Source organism: Empidonax traillii, unplaced genomic scaffold (assembly GCF_003031625.1).
Source record: "Empidonax traillii isolate 1590-97213 ecotype Southwest subspecies unplaced genomic scaffold, ASM303162v1 scaffold155:size2260171, whole genome shotgun sequence".
Lineage (NCBI taxonomy): Eukaryota > Metazoa > Chordata > Aves > Passeriformes > Tyrannidae > Empidonax > Empidonax traillii.
Window position 1 is genome coordinate 2,035,522 of NW_020955348.1, and position 22,479 is coordinate 2,058,000.

Below are 22,479 nucleotides of genomic sequence, written 5' to 3' on the forward strand. Positions count from 1 at the left end.
ATATTAATGTCAGGTTGTTTAGTACTTTGATAAATTAATGAAAAAAAACCCTCCTGTGGCTATTTCTAAAGTGCTGCAAGAGGTTTAACTATTTGACTTTTTACTGCAGCAAATATATGATCCTTGCTTCTACAAGTTCTTGTGTTCAAGTGACTACTAAGGCAAAGAGAAAGAGTCCTTTTGAGCCCATAAATACAGGAGTTCCCAATATTTTACAGTGAGTAAGTTTTACTTAACTGCTACAGTTTGCTTTAAAAGCACAAAAGGAATCAATGAAGAACAAGTTCAATTTTGTAGCACAATTGGTGAGCAGCAGTTTAAGAAACATTTATTGCGCTTTACAATCTTTCTTCATACACTATGAACATTTCAAAACCCTTTTACAGAAGTTGTTCAAAAAACTTTTTCCAGTTCTTACAAGAACTGGCCTAATAAATCAACCATTCAGAATGCCCAGGAAATTTCTATTTTGGTCTTAAGTTTGAGTCCAGGGTGAGTTGGGACCATGATTAGAAATTCTGCTTAAATGTAAAAATAAGGAAACAAAATCACTAAGCAAAAGCTTAAAAAAGAAACTTGTCTTTGGTGAAAAAGAAATAAACTATCTAGAAGAACAGTGAATTATTTCAATTTTAACATGTTTAAGCATCTAAAATGTTAAGATAAAACAAAGTGTACACCTGTCCTTATTTTACATGTGGTTTTCTTGCTCCTGTTTTATCATTTTTTTCATTTATGTTAGCTTGATGTCAAGCAATATTTTTTTCCTATGTACAATAATGGCAAAATGAATTCATTAATTAACTCTAATCATAATGGTGATACATTCCATCTGTGGATGCTCAGCATGCATAACAGGTAGTAGACATTAGTCAGGAAATTATTGAAAATCGAATCTGCCCCCCCTGTTGCTATTTGTGATGGAATAAATACTCTGCTGACACATAATCTGCCCCTTGCTGCACCTTCATCTAACTTGCAGATAAGGTAGAGAGGCCCAGCATCTCTATTCCCTGTGCTTCTCCTCATCCTGAAGGCCTTGCATCCACTCTGGTAATTTATCTATCTACCAAAGCATACTGTAAGGTTGGTGTTTCAGCATTTACCAGGTAAGCCCTTCTCACCTTCACATAGTTCTGCTCATTTAGTTATAGGAAAAGGAGTACAAGCCAAAGTATCTTCTAACTGCATTATATTAGTAATAACATCAGAACAAATTCCTGAGTGATCTGCCTACTGGATTGAAAGTCTAACACTCCTACAATGAGAAAAGAAAAAAAACTAAATGAAAAAACTCCAGACAGAGGACCTAAACAGTCGGTTTACAGATTATGAATACAGACCTGGTTAGAAAAGACCTGGATATGAATATTAAAAGGATTTTCCAGTCCAAATCAGAACAGTGGTCTAGGGAAGAAGAAAGTTCTGACTGAAATGGAGAAGGTGCTCAGAGCAGCAGCCCCAGCGGTACCAGGGGCACAGCAGCACACACCTCCCCAGTCTGCAGCTTGTCTAAGTGCCAGGCTGTCAGGCTGCCCAGCTACCCCTTACCCCACTGCAAATTCCCACCTGGAATACAGCATGTTGCAGTTCATCTAGTCCACTATTATATCTCACACATTGGCCTCTTCTAGAGGTGTCAGAGGAAGGTGTAAAAATTCCCATAAATAATAATTATGGAAAAAAACCCTGCCCACAGGGAAAGGTTTTTCTCCATAACTTGTGCCATTAGTGGTTGATTAAAGCCCTTATGAGTGAAAGTTTATATCCTTTCTAAATTTTTTTTTTTTGCCCCATGAGGTAACTACAGCTCCAGATTATGTATGAATCCTACTAATCTTCTAGCCCAAGGATAACTTCCAACAATGCATTTCATAGATTAATTACACACTGTATAAACAAGTACCAGATGTATCTAGGTAAGGCAAAACAAGCCACTAGAAAGAAGAAAACTGGGCTCTGCCCCTCTACAAAATCACAATTGTCTGCCTGTTTTCTCCTTTCTAGAGCTACACAATATTAATTCCCACCTGAAGGGACAAGGAAGACACAAAGAACTTTTTAGACATCATGGTGTCTCCTTATACCTGATAATCATATATCTTGATAACCAACATCTGATGTTAATAAATTCTTGCTGCTATTACTCCCCTTATATCCTATCTAAGCAATAGGATGTCTGAAGAAATTCACACACCTACCTCTTGTGGAAAATATGGTCAGGTTTTTAAGCTATAAATCTTCCTTGAGCCAAATTTAGTCTGATCCACTGGCTTATACTTCTTTTCTAAAAGGCAGCCTGAAGGATCCAGGGCCTTCCTCTATGTTCTGTCAACTTTTGAAAACGTAGTACTCTGCCAGGAAAAAGTTGAAAGAGTCCTGAGCTCTTAGAGTACAAGGACTGTCCTTGTAGAAATAAAAGCATGAGGGACTCATGAGTTTCTTATGTCCTGTCATCTTTGTTTGCACAGCATTCTGACTCAGCTGGGAAAGGAATAAGCTCCTTCTCCATGACAGACTACTGTATTTTTTTAAGTGCCAGTTAAAAGGGAAGACTTTTAACAGCAGAGGTATGGGTTGTTTCACTAACAAATACAAATTTTATTTTGTCCTGAACCAAAATGAAGATGAGTTTGCATTGCCCAAAGTTTTATTTAAGGTCTTCAGCAAGAGCTTGGCTGTTTTACCAATCTGGAGACGCATGTTAGTCAGGAGAAAGCACACGCTGTTTCCCTGAAAGTATCTCAGTTTTAATTCCTTCCCACTCAAAAGCTATACTATGCTATACTATTTTCCACTATAAGGAACACAAATCTAATAAAGATTATGTATAGGAATTGTCTGCTGTGGTCTTGGGAACTTTTTTTAATGTAATCGTGTCTGCCTGGACTCGATATACAATACAGTGGAATTCAAATCCTGCAGCTTTTAAATATTTGAAATATTTAAATTGTTTCCTTTCTGCTAGAGTTTAATTAACATAATGTTCTTCTGTAGAAGAGATGATTCTTACACATACGGCTCCCTTGAAGCAGATGGCAGTAATTGCTGCAACAAAGAGTTTGCTGGCAAAGCGGAGACAGAACTGCCCCCACCAGCCAAGAGGGATCGGATATTAGTTCATCGGGCTGTCTCGCTCTCTGCAATGGGAAACACCTTGTTACAACAAGGTACAAGCTAATTTAAGAAGTTACAATAACACAGTTGCTGCACCACATCAGACAACTGAAAAGAATCCTGCTGGTGGTTCAAAAGGCCAGAAGTGGAGTACATTTCATGGTTATTCTGTTTCTGGCAAATCTCTACCTGTGACACAACTATAATTTTCACCACATCAGACTTCTCTGTCACAACCAAAGTATTATTGCTAATAAATGGGAATAGGACAAGGATTATAGGTTGGGGAAACTTCTGTTTACAAAACACGTGCATTCAGAGTTCTCAATACAAGGAAAAAATAGCCACATCTATATGAAAAGCCAATCGACAGATTTAATGATATGTTTCCAAATCTGAGCCCAGCATGAAGATTTTTTAAAAAGTAATAACTTCTTACATCCTGATTCTGAGTAAATAAAACAACCTCTGCATTATTGCTGGAACTGAACCTCCCACAGTGTTTAACTTTCACTGACCTTGTCTTATGAAGATCTCTTTAATATGGTGCATGCTAAAAATAATACAATTATATTTGCAAAGATTTACCTAAAATAGGAGAGGCAGTTAAGAGACATTCTTTAAGTCCACTGCTAGATGAAATAAACTACTGTGGGAGCTTGTAAACCCACCTGGTCAGGAAACATTAGTTAAAATTGAGAATAACTTTAAAAATAAACTTTGAATTCATGAGTCAAATAAAATTTTAGATACCAAAGGGAATTTAAAAGTATGAATTAGTCTTATCAGACTAGAAAAAAATTAACATAATAGCTAGTATTTCCTGCAAAATAATCAAAAGTCATGAAAAGAGGTGTCACTGGTACAAGGGATGAGTTATTCCATGAGAGAGGGATGTCATCTCAAGCAACAAGTAGCTGACCTAACTTTGTTCTTTGAAAGAGTATTCATACAAATTCTAAGGATATTGATATTTTATTATAGTCCTTTTTACATTTAGTTCTATCTAAAATGATCCACCAGTACTATTTAAGACAGGTCTGTTTATATGTTTGTTAGAAAAGCTTTTTGCATTAACCTGACATTAATTTAAAGTATGGCATGGCTGATGTTAAAGCATCTCTCCCCCTCTATTTGTAAAGTTGGGGTTAATCAGTATGACTGTGGTACCAGGTTATCTACATCTACAGTATTGCTCTGCACTGAATCTCAGCCTTTATCCTGTATCAGGATGATGTGTCATTCATCAAGAGTGTCAAGGATAGTATGGTCTGCCACTCACAGCAATAATCCTGGGATCTTCAAGATGAGCAATCATGTTTACTTTACAGAATGCCAGTTGTTCTATGTTCTCCTTCACTGCTCTTTGGGTCTCTTGACTGGTGTCAGAAACAATTCGGCAAAGCATAAAATAGTAACAGTCACAGCTCTGGCCTGTGAGCGAGGGTGGCAGGGGCTAAACACAGACCTTCGATAACCAAAAGGGAGCTGTGGAGAGGAGGGGGTTACTTTCTTCACAGGGATGCATTAGCGACAGGACAAGAGGTGAGGGACACAAGCTGCTCCAAGGAAATCTCTAACTGGATGCAAGACAAAATTATTAATTCTGAGGACAAGTACACATTGGAGTAGGTTTCACAGGGAAGTGATAGAATTTCCATAACTGGAAATATCCAAGTCACAGCTTGACAGGACCCTGGATAACCTCTGCTAAAGACCAGATGTGTTAAGCAGCAGTTTGGACCTTCGGATCTGACTTTTCTATAATTCCTTTCATAGCATTGCTTACAGTATATAAATTCTGCCCTAGAAAGCGAGCTTTGTGTGATCTTTTCAAAAGCATCTAAAGCAGAATTTGTACCCAAGAAAGCTACATTACATTTAAGAATAGGTCTGAAAGCTTTTGATTGAAAAACTTCCCTCTCCATAGGTCAGCTAACAGATGGAGTGACCATATGGCCTGGAAGGACTTAATTATATACCAGATCTCTCATGCCTTTCAACACCTTTGAGTTCCTTCATAGTCACAAGTCATTTATCCTTTTACTGCTGTAGATGGCACAGTATGAATGAGTTATACTGAGGAAATAACAAAGAGACAAGTCAAGGCACCACATGAACACACAAACCACAATTTTTAGTATCATCTGCTACTTCTTTCCAATATCTTGGAAAATAAATTAATTTGTTCAATATTCTTGGTGACTATAGCAGTGTGTGTGCCATTTTACAGAAGGAGCCACCAGTTCTGTATTCCCATGGAATAACTTCCTGTCAGCACAACTAATGGATGTCAGATGAATAAGCTTAAAAGAGCAAATAAGGGCACTGTCAAAACGATGTCATCAACCCACAGGTCTATTCGTAGTGATATTATACACTCCAGTGCCTCCAGTCACAGCCCAGGATAATCGGAATCCATATTCAGAGTCACCTGATCTTGCAAAAATTGACACGGCACAGTTAATAATCCACCAGAATTCAGAAACCATACTGGATATGAAAAGGCAGCTTTATTTTTGTGCTTTGCAGTTGATGCAGATTAAATAAATTGAAAAGGCAAGGCTATCAGGGCATTATTTGTACATTACAGCTGTCCAGTTAGACTTGGGCAGACACTCCTTGCATGGCTTGTTGACTGATTAAGAGGCACAGTAAGTCTCTGAGAGTCATAAAAGCTGGGGGAGGGGGTGGGGGGTGGGATGGGATGCAAGATTGTGATAAAGAAAAAAATAGGGGCTGATAGAGTAACTGACTAGAAGCAATTGCACTGCTACAAAAGCCAGAGATATCATTTAAAAAAACCCTCCAAAACTGACGGAAAGGAAACCAGATGAGCATGTTACAGATTTGAAGTGGGAATCAGGACACTGTCTGTTACTGTTCTACATCAGAAATCTGGACTGAGTCTCCTTCCAGAGGAGGGGAGGAACAACAAAGCGGAATGAAAGGTGAGATACTGAAGCATTCAGATTAATAATGTAAATTTTCTGTTCTCTAAGCATTTCATTGCCGTGTTTATTTTCATTCCACACTGGACACTGTGACTGTTTCCAAAGCCAACTGTTGCAGAACAGCGTAATGAACTGAAAGCATTGCTTACCTTGCTTGCAGGAATGCTGAATTCTTTCAAGTGAATTCCACAAGCAAGAATTCAGTATTGCAGAAGATCATGTATAATTTTAATATAAATACAATTTTAAGTGAAAATTAGTGAATAGCTTATGCCTTAAACTGTAGTCTCAAAATGAAACTTTGATTTATACATTTATCAGATTTCATACTATAATAATACACTGTTATTCGACTAATATGATATTCCCTGATAGCAATTAAGGTTTTATCTCTCTAAGTCAATAACCAGTCTACTAATTTCCAAAAGTTTCAAGTGGCAACAAGATAAAACATTTTGCACTTTAAAATAATAATAAATAGTAATAATTATTTGAGGCATCTCAAAAACAATGTTACAGAAAGATTTATCATTCTGGCTTTCTCTAGTGATTTAAAATCTAATTATTCAACATCATCTGATTCTTGTTTATAAAAAAAAAGTCATGATGTGTATATGAACAGAGATTCAAGTGGCACCTTGTTTTCAAAGTCAAGATCATTATGAAGATATAAAAGGTAAAAAGTGGGTTTGTTTTTTTTTTTAGTTAAAACCACAAAAACATCAGAGAACAGCAGATAATTATAAATAGTAAATACTAAGTACCTCTGTCAACTGATTTATCTTTTAAAAGCCTGTTGACAAATGTCTGTTGATTGTGTAGCAACCTGTATCTATAGGAAGTACAGCTGGTATTCAGATAAGGGAATTTAAGCAAAAAGCATAAGCATAGATATTTTAAAGAACATACTTACAGAATCTGGATTGCTGAAAAACTACTGTGAATTGCTTTTATAGCAATGTCTTTGAAGCTTGTTATTTTTTGATGTTAACATTGACTTAATTCTTTTAGGCAGTAATATTAGTAAAACCACAGAAAAATACAAGTTGTAATTCTTCTGACACAAGATGCCTTAAATTTTTTACTACCACAGAGAGACATTTCAATTCAATAATTTTAGAAACTCTGTAACATTCCCTTCAAACATCACTGGTCTGCTAATGGCAAATACTCCTGAAAACCATTTGTACTTAAGATAAAGACACTGCTTCATTTTAAGACCATGGGAGCACTAACTTCCTTCTGCATTAAAAAAGTACTTCAATACTATTGCAATTTACTCATGTATTGTAAAAGAAATGCATTCTCTTTAAGTTATCTAAGTTAATGTTTATTATGAAACTGTATATCTTCTGGCCACGTTTATGTCCTGTATATTGCCAAAAGACAAACAGTTTAAATCTTTCACTTTTGATACAGGCGACTGGCTTTTGGTGTTGAGTGTCATCTTGTTAACACATGCAGCTCATGGATGCCCCGACAAATGCCTGTGCCATACAGCTTCAAAGACTGCAGACTGCAAGAACAGAGGATTTACTGAAATTCCTCCTCGTTTACCTCCTGAAATTCAGATACTACAGTTGCAGAATAACCGTATCTGGAGAATCAACCCAAACTCATTCACTGGAACGCCGCTACTCAAAATCTTAGACTTGTCTAATAATTCTCTCTCAAGTGTGGCACCTGGTGCTTTCCAGAAATTACGGTATCTACAGGTGCTGAACTTAACCAGAAATTTGATTCATTATATAGAAAACAAGACTTTCAGTTTCCTCCCACACCTAAAAGAACTGGACTTGTCATCCAACAGCATTATACGTTTGCCTGAGACTTTTGGAAACAGCACAGGGAATATAACATTGCTCTCTTTGAAGCATAACAAACTTCAGAAAATGGAAAGAGTTCTGCTGGAGTCACTTCCAAATCTGAAAGTGGTTCTCTTCAAAGATAATCCCTGGCAATGTAATTGTAACGTCTTTGGTCTGAAACTGTGGCTGGAGAGCTTTCTGTACAGAGGTAAGGAATTTTTCTCACTAGTTACAGTGCACATGAGAACATTTAACCAGCGTCTAACTTATCTTCCCTACCACGGCTTAAAAATTTACCCCACATCTTAAATCACTCCCTCAAATAAACACACTAAAATATATCCTTGTGCATAGGTCAGAATATAAGTGCTTTCATAAATACAATTGGCAAACTAGAATCAGAGCAGAACTTTGTATTAGCACACAGAGAAAGTACAGTCACACAACCACACAGTGTGTAGAGATGGGTTCTGCAAACGTGCAGTGTGTGCATGCATTTATATTCATATCTTTATATATAACAAATATATTCATGCACATACTCTTGCTTTGATTCTACCAGTGAATTTTTGCTAGAAACTAACCTACTGTTTAAAAGTTTTTCCATTGTTGCATGATGGTAAACATCGAGATATCACAGCCAATTAAACTCTGGAGAACTCAGGATTATAGTTCCTCTATCAATTATCACTTAGCAGTTCTTTAATATTTTAAGAATACCTAGTGTTGCTTCTTAATTTGTTGCTAACTAGAAGCGGTACTAAATTCATTGGCAATTTCCTGACAGAAATGTGTAATGGCATCACAGAGGGAAAAGTGAATTTTATAAATAGAAGTAGCCATATTTTGCTCACACCTGCTTTTAAATATATTCATGAGTTATGCTGTAAAAAAGATAATATGATTTAATTCTAAAGGAATTAAGTATTAAAAGAAAGTAATTTATTTCTTCCAGGAGGTATGTTCAGATTGAGAATTCAGAACAGCAGGGCAATTTTCTTTTTTCTAAATGAGGCTTTGAGGCTTGTATGTGACCAAACTGCTGATTACCTGTCTGTACATGGAAGTGACATGGAGCAGGTTGCAAAATAGCATATATGAAAGTGGTCCATGTGGCCTATGACTGAGTGGAATGCCATTTTCAGGGATCAGAACTCTACAGGCCAACTGAAAAACTGTACTGGCTATGCAGTGACAAAGTTAATACTGGAGTAATCTTTGGATGAGGTAAATTCACTACCAGAAGCAACCTTACGGAAAAGAGAAAAGGCTGAACTCCTCTAGGTGTTAAAATCTTAATATTTTTGATTGGTAAAATATTACATTATCATAGGGATTTATTTTTATTATGCTGGAACTATTCCCTACAAGAAATCCAGCAGGGGTTGACTTCTCTGTGCAGAAGAATGTAATGATCCAAGATAAACATATCAGATTATCTTAATTACTCTGCAAGCAGCATAAATATTGTAACTTATTTCAAAAAGGTACGTTGTTTAGAAATTTAGTGATGCCCTTCCATCTTTCCAAACACTGACAGATTAATTAAATTCAGTGATATTCATTTTAGTAACAAGTTTTAAAGGAAGGCCAATTTTAAAGACTCGCAGGATTTGGATTTTTTATCTATGTGTACATTCGAACTAACACACCGGAGGTATTTGGAACCATGCTTTGGTTTGGCTGTTAAAAGCCAAGAGATCTACTGTGCCCAGTTCTGTCTTGGAATATCACTAGTGTTTGTGGAGCAGTCTCCAGATTTCAATCTGGGTCCGTCTGTATTTGCTACTTTCTCAAAGTCCTTTCAGGATGAAAATTTCTGTGCCTGGCTTTAGCTGAAAGGTGGATTATTTGGCTACAGAAGAGAAAGAAAATTCAGATAATTTGACTAGTTAATTTTAAAAAATATGTAATCATCATTTTTGGCTTTGTGGACTCCTTGACCCACTACCCCTAAAACCATGTGTATTGACTAATTAGGGACCTGAGATCTACACTCCACATGCTGAAGAACAACTGTGTGGTTGACCAGGACTGTGGCTTCCTATTTCACTGCCCGTTATACTAAAAACATCCTCTGGGAGAGAGTGGAAGCTGGCTCTAAGCAATCATGAAATTTAACATTTGAGCAGGACAATAGGTTGATTAACCTTAACTCATTATATCTCTGTGTATTTTCTTATCATGAGCCTTGCTGCAAAAATTTCTTATGTATCCCTACAAACTTTCTCTTTGCCTTATGGTTAGCATATGATGTCAGAACAATGACTATTTCAATAAAGTGGGAAATCCTTTCTACATATATTGTTTCCCTTCCTCATTATAAAAAAGAAGCAATGGTATGAATTTCAACAAACCAAATTTGCTGCTAACAATACCTCTTTGTTTTCATCTATGACTTAGTTCTTAATTTTCTACCACTATTGGTTTTTTTTTACTTTTACATCCATAAAATCACAGATAACTCAATTCCTGATGAAATGCTTCTTGAAAATACTCTCTTATATGAGTGTTAAAGTGTAATAATCTCACCACTGACCTAACTGTAAAATGGTCTTTAAAATACAGTTATAAATCTTTAAAATTCTGAAATTGAAGCTGATGATAAATTTACTTCAGGTTTCTGTTATTTTTACATTAAGATAACCTGGAAACCATCAAATCTTAATATCATAATTAATTTAATTTGTGTGGTGGGTTTTTTTGGTTTTGTTTTTCAGGAGGAATAAGCGATGGCATTATCTGCGCGGCTCCGGGGATTCGGAAGGGAAAGGACCTGCTCAAAGTTCCCTACGAGCTGTTTGGGGCGTGCCCCCTCAGGACAGCTCACGTCCACCTGGCCAGCACTCACCACCACAGCTGGGAGCACAGGAGCTCCCCGAAGTTCGGCCCCCACGGCGAGCACGGCGAGAGCGGCCGCGTGAGCTGCGAGCCCAAACCCAAGCCAAGGCCCGTAAGCCTGCGCCACGCCATCGCCACTGTCGTAATCACCGGAGTTGTCTGTGGAATTGTGTGTCTAATGATGCTGGCAGCTGCTGTTTATGGTTGTGCTTATGCTGCAATTACTGCTAAATACCACAAAGAACATTTGGCCCCGGTCAGACAGCATGGGACTCCAGAGGAAAAAGAGCCATTTGATAGTTCCTTGGCTTGAGTTACTTCTGTCTTTGGTTTCTTGAAAATAAAGGCGTCACTTCAGCTAAAAAGCCTGGAGTCTAAACAGGATTGATTTAATAGTAATTACTGGGGGTTTTTTTCATTTTTTTCCTATACTTTTTTATAAGGTAAACACATATATTCTTTGGAATGTCTACTAATACTTCATATAGAACAATGTAAGTTTATCTGCATTTTGCATATGAATATGCTGAAGCCACTATTTAATGTCAAGTGTTTGAGGTAATGAAATCTTGATATAGGCACTTTAAAGTATTCCACTATCCTTCACTAGCTCTTGATGCAGTATTAGACCAAGATACAACTTATGGTGCAGCTACAGTCAGTGCCCAACAGGAGTGACACTTCTGCAAAGGAAAATAGAAAATTGCTACAAATTACTATCTTTTTTAGGATCTATACAATTCACAATCAGTTTTCAAAACAGTCAGTCTATACACTGGCACTGATAATGTAAATGTGTTAAAAGCATTTCCAAAAACGCGTTTTCAACCTTCCAATCTGCCCTAGAAGGCCACAATTAAATATTACATCCATTATCTAACCTAGAAAATTGGAAGTACCTTGTTAACTATCACATACAATTTCTGAATTACTTAGTAATTAAAAAGAGTTGAGAAAATTCTGAAGAAAGAAGAAATACTACACAGCTTTGGATACAAGCACAGAAATGAGCACACAGATATGAACACACTACCTGATATTCTGCTGGCATACGTGCTTGCTACAGACATTTCTGAAGTCATTCCCAAGTCCACACACAAGTGTTCCATTTTGCAAATACCACGACTGCAGATGCAGCTCCCATCACAGTGCTGCCCTTCAGTATGAGGATAATATAGTTGCACGTTTACATGTTTTCTTTCACAGAGAGAACATTCAGCTGAATTCACTCAAGGGTCCACCTTCACTTTCTGCAGAACTGTTTTGCCGTCAGGTGAAATAAGAGCAAAAACCATTTGAATAACAAGTTTAGAAGTGAAAGAATTTTTTGAATGTGCAGAAGCACATTTTTTAATAATTGTTGGAAATCATTCTGAGGCAACCAACAGAGATCAGCAGCTCCATTTACCTTTTCCAAGACAAGATAAAATACATTTCAGGCTATTCAGGACAGATGTCTAATGTGTTTCTAACTCTCTCCAGTGACAGGGATAAAGACCTCCCTAGGTAGCTAATGCAGAAATCAACAATGTTTACAATCTTGAGGAAACAGTCCAAGTAACAGTCTGCAATAAGGGCAAAGGGAAGCTGTGTCATGGCATTGGGAGACCTGCACTGTCCTTCCAACAGATGGATTCCAAGATGAAGCTCTGTAGCTGTTCTAATAACAGCCTGAACTGAGTAATGGGCTGTATGGCAGGAGTCATGTAACCCTTGCTCTTATCTACTTAGTAATAATTGCAACCTAAATATTAAAGCTCATTCCTGCATCTGTAGTTAGTTTTATGTCCAGAGAAAATTAAGCATCTCAGTCTTAATCTAAATCTAGCAGGCACTGAAAACAATCAATTACTGTCTGTTACTCTGTTCTTTTTTACTTCTTTTTTTTTTTTTTTTTTTTTTTTTTTTTTTTTTTTTTTTTTTTTTTTTTTTTTTTTTTTTTTTTTTTTTTTTTTTTTTTTAACTGCTAAGTACTTCATATCATTATTAGGCTCTGCTCATTCTTCTCTGTCCTGAACTAAATAAAACAAGCTGTTTCAAATTTTTCCTGAAAGGCCACATTCTCAAAACTTTTTTTCTCCCTGCATATCCTGAAACCTTTTCGGTTCTTCTGCATTTCAGCTGAGACAGCAGCAGCACAAGATTTTTAGAATATTTACATTTTTTATTCAGAATATTTTTATTCAGGCTCTTTGATCTCTTGGCATTTGCTTTTTTTTTTCCTTCTAAATATTTGGTAAAGCTTAATGAATAATCTACTTTCAGAGCTAAGTCATTTAAACATATAAATCTACATTTTCTACTCTTTTATCCATTTATTGACATAATATTTTGCAAAGCAAAATGCAGTTTTTAGGATAGAGAAGACTGAAGTAAGACAGGACCCAATCTTATTGCCCAGGGGCCAATAAATGAGTTTGGAGCCATGCCAAATCAATGCTTTTCTACAGCGACAACTTAAAATGAGCACACTTGCAGTCAAACTGCAGATTCTAAGATGAAAGCTAATAAACTTCTCACAGCCAGAGAGATTTCACCTACAGTGTTTCTAAAGGCTCACATACAGCAGTGCAGCTTCCAGCAAAAACCAGTTCACATTTCTGATAGTTTTAAGCAAAGGCAAAACAAGAACTGACTTGATATTTCCCAGTCAGGATTAACCCAGAATATCTTCCTAGTCCTTAAAAAAACTATCACCAAAAACCTTTCAGGCTTTCCTTACTGTAAGACATTTCATTAAAAAACAAACAAACAAACAAACAAAACCAACAAAAAACAAAACAAAACAAACAACAACAACAAAAAACAAACAAAAAAAAAAAAAAAAGGAGGTAAAAGTAGAGGAAGAGGCAATGAAGGGTGCAACAACATTTAAAGAAACTCATTCCAAGTCACATTGAAGATGTTTTGGGGATTTCATGCACACACACGGCTGTAAATTGATATGGAGTTCTGCCAGAAAGCAAAGTATTTCATATTTCCATTAGTTGCCTCTGCTGTGGGGATAGAGCAAGCCAATCCATGCAAAATCTGATTCTATACTTGCTAACACGCTGTTCGCTAGAGGGAAAAACCCCAAAAAACAACAAACCAAAAAACAACAACCCAACAAAAATCCCAGGGAAATTTTTCATTTAAGGTTTATAAGACTATATATCATGTTTCCAAATGGGTTTGCAATTTACAAATTCCAGTTATTTCCGACGCTAAGGTAATAGCAGATATTGAGCAGAGAAAACTATTGATTCAATTGCTTCAACTAATAAGATAAAATTATTTATTTTTCAGTAGAGGAAACAGAATGTTTGACTACTGATAAACAAAGATAAAAGCCACCATTTATTGTCTATAACAATTATTGACTACAATTGCAAGACTGAATTTAGGGATTCCCCACAGAACTGCCCTAAATTTGTAAAGCTTAGCAATGGACATCTGCCACTGAAATAATTCATCTGCACAGATTTATTTTTCAGATAAAGGTTCCCGAGAAAGCTTTATTGTTCTTCCAGCAATCTCGTCAGAGTATTATAGTAAGCACAGTATTTTTTTTCTAATCTCTGTGCAAAACACTCTTCCCCCTCAAAGTCAACAAAATATCAGGACACACTCCTCTGCAAGGTGTTCGAAAAGACAGAGAAAGCACACATATTGTTGTATTCCTGTCCTTCATAAAAGGGTTGCTATATTTCCAGCAAAAAGAGACTTTCTAAAATTTCATTTTAGAACAGAAATTAAAAACTACAAGAGAACAACGTTCTTTACAGAAAATAACCTATAGTATCTATATAGGAAGACTCAAAGCTGAAAGTGAAGCATACCTGCTTGCCGTATTTGTCTTTCCATTTAGAGTTTGCAAAAAGTCAAGCAAAGTCCAGCTTCATCATTCCCTAGTAATGCAATGTCCAAAGAAATTTTGGATCCCTCTTCTTGATCAAAGTAGCACACTTAATGACACTATTCATGGCTTACCTCTCATTAACAACATGAACAGGAAAACACCAAGTGCTACCTAATAACCATTTACCTTTGCTGCCCAGGAGCCAAGGACACACAGGTTTTAGTTGAGCTTCCAGAAAGGGTGCCTGCTTTTAAAACTTTGCTCTTTGAATTTGGCCAAATTGGCATAGTAATAACAATCATAAGAGAGTCTTGGTAGTCCTGAGTTCACATTACCTGAAAGGTAACTGTATGTTCCCCAGATAAGGAGACAAACAGGCAGCAACACCAGCCACAGTAAGCCACAAGAGGGGAGAAGGAGCAGGAAACCAGCAATATAGAAACCAACAGCTACATACCTATCTCAAAGGAAAGCTGTGGTTTCTCTCTCTTACTGACTGCAGAGGGATGCCCCAATGTTTCAGGGCTATGTACACTGTGTGTTCAATTATTTTGCATCAGGCTTCACATTTCAAATACAATACGTGAGAAAACACTGTTAATATGTGGAAATATAGTCTACTGGGGGGGAAATACTCAATCCACAGTACTTAAACGGGTAGTAATGCAATCACATACATGTGATTGCAGTTTCATACTTGCACAGCGTTATTTGAAGTTTTCCAAAGGACTCAACAGCTCATCTGCTGCCCTGTTCTGCAATCAGGGATTAATTTTGTTGGCAGCAGAATTATTTAGCAAAAAGCCCCTAAAATCAATCTCACTGCTATTAGATCACAAGGATCTTCCTCATTCACAAATTACAGAGTACTAAAACCCAACCAACCAACCGAAAAACCCCAACAGCAAAGCAGAAGTGCAGAAGCAAAGAGCAGGTGCTCTGTCCCATTTATTATACACATTAATATTACACATGTTGGGATACTGTTCTAAATGTCAGAGTCCTGGATTCTCCAAGAGCAAGTGGTGAAGAAAAGTCCTAGAATTAGATAAATTGAGGTTAAATTCTCAAGTTAACACTAGCAGAGAATTATCTTTAAAACCCCTGCTATTTAACTATTCAACACACTAATTCTGTGTGGTGAAGTGAAATTGAGAACAAATGGAAATTAATGCAAATGTGTGAAGGGCTGTGAATATGTTATCTAACTTCAGCTTCACTGTTCAGTCAATGGAAAGGGGCAAGATTCTCACCAGATGCTCAAAGCATTCTGGGGAGGTGTTTCCCCCTCTCCACACATTACCTGCAAACCATCTTTCCCAGGTAATGGCTTCCAACCTAAGTCTGCAAGTTCTTTAATGTTAGACTACAGAAATACACAGCTCAGTTTCCCTAAAACTGAAAACGTTAGTCTGTACACTAATATTAGATTTATGAGTACAAAGATAATATTCAAAATGAACAAGGAACTCTGGAAAAACATAAAGTAGTGGTTTTCTACCAAAGCATGAAAAACATTCTGAGGGATTTGCTAAACACTACTGCTGAATATAATCTTCTGTGGCTTATAATGTGGAGTAAAGATTAAGTAAATCACTGTCTTGCCTGACAAGGAAAACATCTACTTTAGAATACCTCAAAAATTTGGTTGGTGTGTCATTATGATGACATATTAATTTTCCCTTAGGCCTTCATACTAAAATGCAATTTTATAGATGACATCATAAATTTTAAGGACTGTGTATGGCAGTGACATTTACTTGAATGTTTTTAATGATATAGTAATACAAAAGCAATATATGTGAGAAAGAACAGAAAAAAAAAATTCCAAGCAGTACAGAGCAGATTTATTTACTCTGTTTGCTACTGTAACAACAGCAGATTTAACTATTTGTGAAACATTTAAAGTCTGCCACTCCTAGAAATATCAACACTTAAAACTACTTTTGATTAAGTGATTGGGAGTCATTTTTTCAAAACATGTTCTAGGAACTTGTTAAATAGAGATGCACATGCAAACCCCATCTAAATTCACTCAAAACCCCCTGAACGGAGTGTTGAGATCACGTATAAACAAATACTATTAAAAAAAAAAAAAAAAAAAAAAAAAAAAAAAAAAAAAAAAAAAAAAAAAAAAAAAAAAAAAAAAAAAAAAAAAAAAGGAAAAGAGGGTGTCATGGACTTTCAGATGCAATGTGACCGTTGTTCTCCATGAAATTATAGAAGAATCTTCATTACTTGGAGCCTAGATCAAGTAGAAGCCTCAGTTACCTGAAAACTGGTATATTCACAAATTTTCCTTTTAAATTGCTGTTCCGTAGAAGCTGATTTAAACAGGAAGAATGAAAACCTGAAGTGTGACCAGTCTCAAGAAGACTGATTTGTATTTTAGAAGTAATATGAGATTTTGGATCTTTCCTGTTCTCAAGGCACAGCTTGAAATATCTTAAACAGCAGGATCATCAGGATCACTTTCCACTAGCCAGAATAGAGGCATTCAAAACTGTGTGCCAATTTTAACAAACCAGTGATGGAATTAAATCATTACCATCTTCCTTAGCTTATGGATGGGAAAAAAAAAAAAAAGGAGGTCCTAAATATTCAAGCTGTGTCATTTGAAATACCTGAGGGCTTTTAGCATCCTGACTAGGAATATTTAACATGGAACAACTGAATGTTTTGCTATACTAAAGTTGGGGTTTAAAATTATAGAAAAGGGAGAACAAATAAGGTGATGGACAAGGACACAAGTAAGAAAAGCTCTCTCTAACCAGGGTTTGGAGTAAAAACCTTGAATTTGTATATGGGCTGGTTATAAAAATAAGGGATCAACTTTGAGAAGTTAAATACTGGAAAAGTTAAATACTGTATCATGGCATTACTTGGAACAATTTTTTTGGCAGAATAAAACACAATATTCCTTGTTTGCGTAATAAGTATTTTTGGTAAAAGCATTTAAAATCAAACTGTCAGTGAACAGAAGAGGTTTTTCTTCAGTTTCAGTAAAATCTTTCACATTTGACTACAATGATCTGCTTATTATATTTTAAAAATATTTTATTGCATATTTAAACATAAATTATATATATATAAAATAACATTTAAGCATGATCTATAGTTTTAGCAGAAATCAATAGTAGGTGTTTCTTTTATTCTACTAAGCCATAAGTACATATTTCTTTCCAAGAAATCTCTGATGAGATACTGTGTAAAGTTATGAATCATGGGTGGTAGAAAGTATCTCTCATTTTCATTTCAGTTTTACTGCTTGGTAGTAGAAAACGTGATGTCTGTGAGAGGAAAAAAACGGCCATCCCTAATCATTCTGAAATTAATAGTAAATGTATTCCCTTGAAAAGACTACATAAAAAAGTATGACTATTATTCAACGTGTTCATAGAGGAAAAATCTGATCCTTGTGCATCTGGTATTCTCACAAAGGCCTTTTGGTAAGTTTTGTTACAGAAGATTCTGAGAGTGGCTGATCTTCCAGCCACAACCTGTACGAGGAACACAGTATAAAGAAGAAAAACAAAAACACCAATCAAAAATCTCGCAATTATGAAGAAAGGCAGATTTTTCTTTTCTGTCCAAACAGAAATTACTGCCATTGCTCTTTTTATGCAGCTTCAGCAGAGCAGAATGAGTCAGGGCAGATTCACAGAGCTATGGCAACGCTTGAATGCACGTCCCAGGCAATCACTGCTCTTTGATAGAAAATGACTGCAAACATGCCTGTACATAAGAAAACTTAGATTTCTTTTCTTCTCAGAATTCCACTGAATAAGAGAAATCTTCAGATAACATGAGTAGTTTCATTTCTCACTAATTTAGCTACAGTGAGCTTCTGTTAATATACTGTTCTAGTTAAGTTGATATAGAGCATTGAGGGCTTGCTCGATTTCAGAAACGACAGGTCCCATCTATTGGTAAAGCCTTTTATGTTTTTAAAATGAACAAATATTACTTGATTTTGATTGACAGACCACAGAAGAGCATGCTTGCAAGGAGGACTTAGTGTTCTTTAATTTCAACTTTGATAATTAGGAAGTCCAATACAAAATTGATAATATAAAAAACTTGCTAGAAAATATGGAACCACTTTAGATACTCTTTCCTACTACTTTGGTACCATAGAAACAAAACTTTCTTTAAAAATTCTACATTTTTAACAATTGATGGCAAAAATAATAAAGCCCCAGCTGTTTTTCCCATTTAGTTACGTTTAATAAAACACACCCAGAGAGGGTGAGGCCTCTCCATGTGTGAAGACATTGAGGATCTGGCTGGACACTGTTCTGGGTAATCTGCTCTAGCTCAAGATTCTCTCCAATTTAGTCCACGAAGATTGGACTACACGATCTCAAGAGGTGAATTCCAACCTTCAAAACTCATTTAAATAACTGGTTTCCACAAAAATAGGCAGAAAAGGATTAAGGAAAATTTTACTTAATTTCAGATTTTATGAGCAGCCTTGTATTAAACAAAAATGACTATTTCTCATCTCCTTCAAATTTTAAATTTAAATGACTGTGAGGCTCAAGACTTTGCCTGTGTATGATTTAATTTTTCATTCTTCTAACTAAGTGTCCAGAGTATTTTACTCAGCACTGCTATGGACTTTTCCAATGAGGCTTGAAATCCAGGTTCTGCTTGCTCAATAAGGAAAAATTAAGAGGACTTGACAATTTTCATCAGACAATTTCCTCAGCAATCTTTAATAAATTTTTGCCCTAAGAAGATTATGTCAGTTCTGTTATCTTTAATTAAACATACCAAGGGGATAATTTTCATGTTTTCTGTGAACAGAGATGGCTTCTTTCAACAGGAAGGGCTTTTAAGGTTCTACATTGTACTGCAGCTTTTGAACTAAAACGAATCTACAGGGAATTACATTTATGAAGGTTCACATACTCTCTCAACACTCCTAAAATCTCAAGAAGGAACAATTTTTCAATTTTTAAAGCCTGCTTTGTTCCATGATGACTCTTATTTGCTTGTTTCCATCCCCATATCTTCCTCAGAACTGTCTAAGTGCGTAGTATCTTTAATAATTTATTTCTAAGGAATACTAATCTTCAAGGAATCTCATGAAATTTCAGCACTAGGGACTGGGTCATTCTCCTATTTTTAGGTCATGTTGAGAAGAAAAAAAAAAAATCCCATCTTTTATTCTCTGTCTCAATGTAAGAGGGACAGTTTGAAGATACTTAACATTTCAAATGTAAACTTGAACTAGAAGACATGGTCATTGAAAACACCCAATTAAAGTAGTTTTGACCATAAATGTGTTTAAATCTAGAAAAAAAAAAAATCCCTGCATTAGGTAATACTGTCACTTCCTCTCCTGCAACTAAATTGAGCTCTGTATAAACAGTAATAAATATGATGCTACTACACTTATATATTAAAGCCTTATGTTCTCCTTCCACACTTTCTACAAAAATTGGCATTCATTTAAGTTAAAAAAAAAAAAATCACAATCTCAATTGCAAGAGGTAGGAGGGATTTTAAAAACAAATTACATGGGTTTTTTGCCAATAAGCAAACACATTCTGACAGGGAACTGGTATTAGTAGGTACAGATGGTGAAACAGCAGCAACACTCAATTTCTCTGTAGTAACAATCTGCAGACTCACTGATTTTAGGGTTTTCTGCCTATGTTGTAGAGTTGAGTATTCCCTACTTGCAATAAGCCTTAATGTAGGTAGGAAAATACAAGAAACTACAGATTTTGCAGTAAGAAATTGTTTTGTTCCTTTTTTCCCCCCGCTCATGGGTAGGTCTAACTCAGGTTTCCATTTTACAATAATGTTCTAGTTTCTCTCTGCCAGTTTTAAACTCTTGTAGTGATCTGTAATAAACAACATTCTGGAACAGCTTTATTTTCAGTCAAATCCCCCTAGGGAATAAAGTGATTTAACATGAAATATGTATCCCATCCTGCTGCTTTCTGTAATCTACTCAGACCAAATGTGGATAAGGAATACTTACTTCACACAAATTAAAATGAGATGTTTTGGCCAAATTTGAACTCCAATGGAGGCATTTGAAAATGTTACCCACAATCTTTCTTTAGTCTCCCAAGTCTGGCTAATAAAAACTTCAAACTTCTCCCATTTACCACTGCTCCAGTTTCTGCCTCCGAATCTACTTTGCTTAAAACAGAATATTATCACTCTTATAACAAAACCTAAAACTTGAACTAGGTACTGGGTACTTTCTTAAAAGTTTTCTGAGAGAAAAAGTAGGACTGACAAGTCACATTTATGATCTCCAACATAAAGAGGACAAGAATAATGCATACACTTGTTTGTCTCTGCATGGTTGTAGCTGGCTGAGTGACACTTTCATGGACAAAGCTTTGTACAGATCCAAAAAGGTCTCCCTCCACCCAAAAAAAAAAAAAAACAACCTGAAAACATGCAACCATAGCAGAGGGAAAAGAAATAACAGTAAGTAAATTAAGTAAATTCTTAAAAATGCTTCATACTGTAAACAAAACATTTAGCACACAGTCTTTAAAGTTTACAGAAATAAAAATAAAAAAACCACTGATGACTGTAATTTCACCGATCTTATTTTTCATGGCATTATGCATTTGTAGATATCACAGAAAATTTTTACATGCTTTATCATTTAAAAGGTGTGAAGACCCTGTCTTTATTTTAGATAGAAAATATGGGACCCAAACAATTTTGAGTGTGCAATATTAAACAACTAGGGAAATGGAAGCAACACCTTCCTGTCTCTTTTACAGTTAACTAAAAACCAACCAACCCTAAAGTTTATTGATACAATATTAGAACTGGTTATATGGGATACCTTCTCAAATCATATTTCTACATTAAATACCTGCTAACCCAAAAAAGTGAGAAATGCTTAAACTGATTTTAAAAAAATTAACAAACCAAATAAACGACAACAATTGTACCTGCAACCACTGGAGATTTCCTGTCATCCAGAAGCTGAATAGCAGTACTGGCTGTCACTACATTGCTCTTGTTTGCGGTTTCTGCAGGGTTTATTAAGAAAAAAAGTAAAAATAATTGAAACAACATATTGCAGAATGAGGCAATTGAGCTTTTTCCCCCCTGGTTTGAAATAACAGTCTACACAGATTTAGGGCTCAGAAAATAAAACAGCAAACATCATGTTCTATATGTATGCACAGAACATACAGGCACTGCCATTTTAAATTCCCCAGCATCCCCAAACCAAGCTTAAAACACTGAAATGAGTACCAGGTTTTGAATCCCCTAAAATGGCAACAAAGGTGACAGCTTTTGGTTGGGCTTATCATTAGTGTGAACATTTGTTCTATTGGGCCTGTCTTGCTTAAAATACCAGGTTGTAAGGTCACCCTGTGCAAATATTAAAAGAAAAGTGAGGTTTCACTTGGAGCCCTGAAAGGGATGCACCTGATCAAAGGGTCAGCAAAGAAGCTTCAGATTTCAATGCATATTTCAGATTAACATTTGAGATCAGCTACACAGCCCACTCGGTACTGACATACTTGGAATCCTTCCAGCATCACATATGTCTCAGAATTTAGAGAATGACAAAATTATAGACCTGTGCTGAATGGGATTGAATAGACAAAGCTCCCAGGTATTTGCTCAGCAGCTCTTCTGTACCAGAGTGGAAAATGGTCAGCATTAAAAATGTTCTCCTTATCTTCAGCTGTCAGGAAGTCTCTTGAGAAAAAAAAGGAGACAGAAAACACCTGTTATTTATTGCATGGCACACAGTAGTTTCTAGCTTTGAAAGACAAGAAAAAAGCAAAATGCAAGTTTTAGGGAAAGGAAATGGTTTGGGACAATTCTTCTAATACCATTTGTTCAAAAAAAGGGGTTAAATTTAGCCACTAATAAATATTGTGACTCATTCACAATCACTTTTGTTGTGAAAGATGGA

The 22,479-nt window shown here is 35.9% G+C and overlaps 2 protein-coding genes across 2 annotated transcripts in view; one reads left to right on the plus strand and one right to left on the minus strand.

The window, feature by feature from the left end:
• Positions 1 to 22,479, minus strand: part of CACNA2D3 (calcium voltage-gated channel auxiliary subunit alpha2delta 3) — a 247,363-nt gene that overhangs the window by 56,179 nt on the left and 168,705 nt on the right. Inside the window, exons 23-24 of the mRNA XM_027884815.1 lie at positions 22,138 to 22,259; positions 21,497 to 21,577 (exon numbers count right to left, since the gene is read on the minus strand). Coding sequence (XP_027740616.1) covers positions 21,497 to 21,577; positions 22,138 to 22,259 — 203 coding nt within the window. The remainder of the gene's footprint in view (positions 1 to 21,496; positions 21,578 to 22,137; positions 22,260 to 22,479) is intronic.
• On the plus strand, positions 1,796 to 11,033 carry LRTM1 (leucine rich repeats and transmembrane domains 1). The gene is made up of 4 exons (XM_027884847.1): positions 1,796 to 1,800; positions 2,998 to 3,170; positions 7,491 to 8,087; positions 10,600 to 11,033. Exons 1-4 carry the CDS (start codon positions 1,796 to 1,798, stop codon positions 11,031 to 11,033), a joined length of 1,209 nt encoding a protein of 402 aa, XP_027740648.1.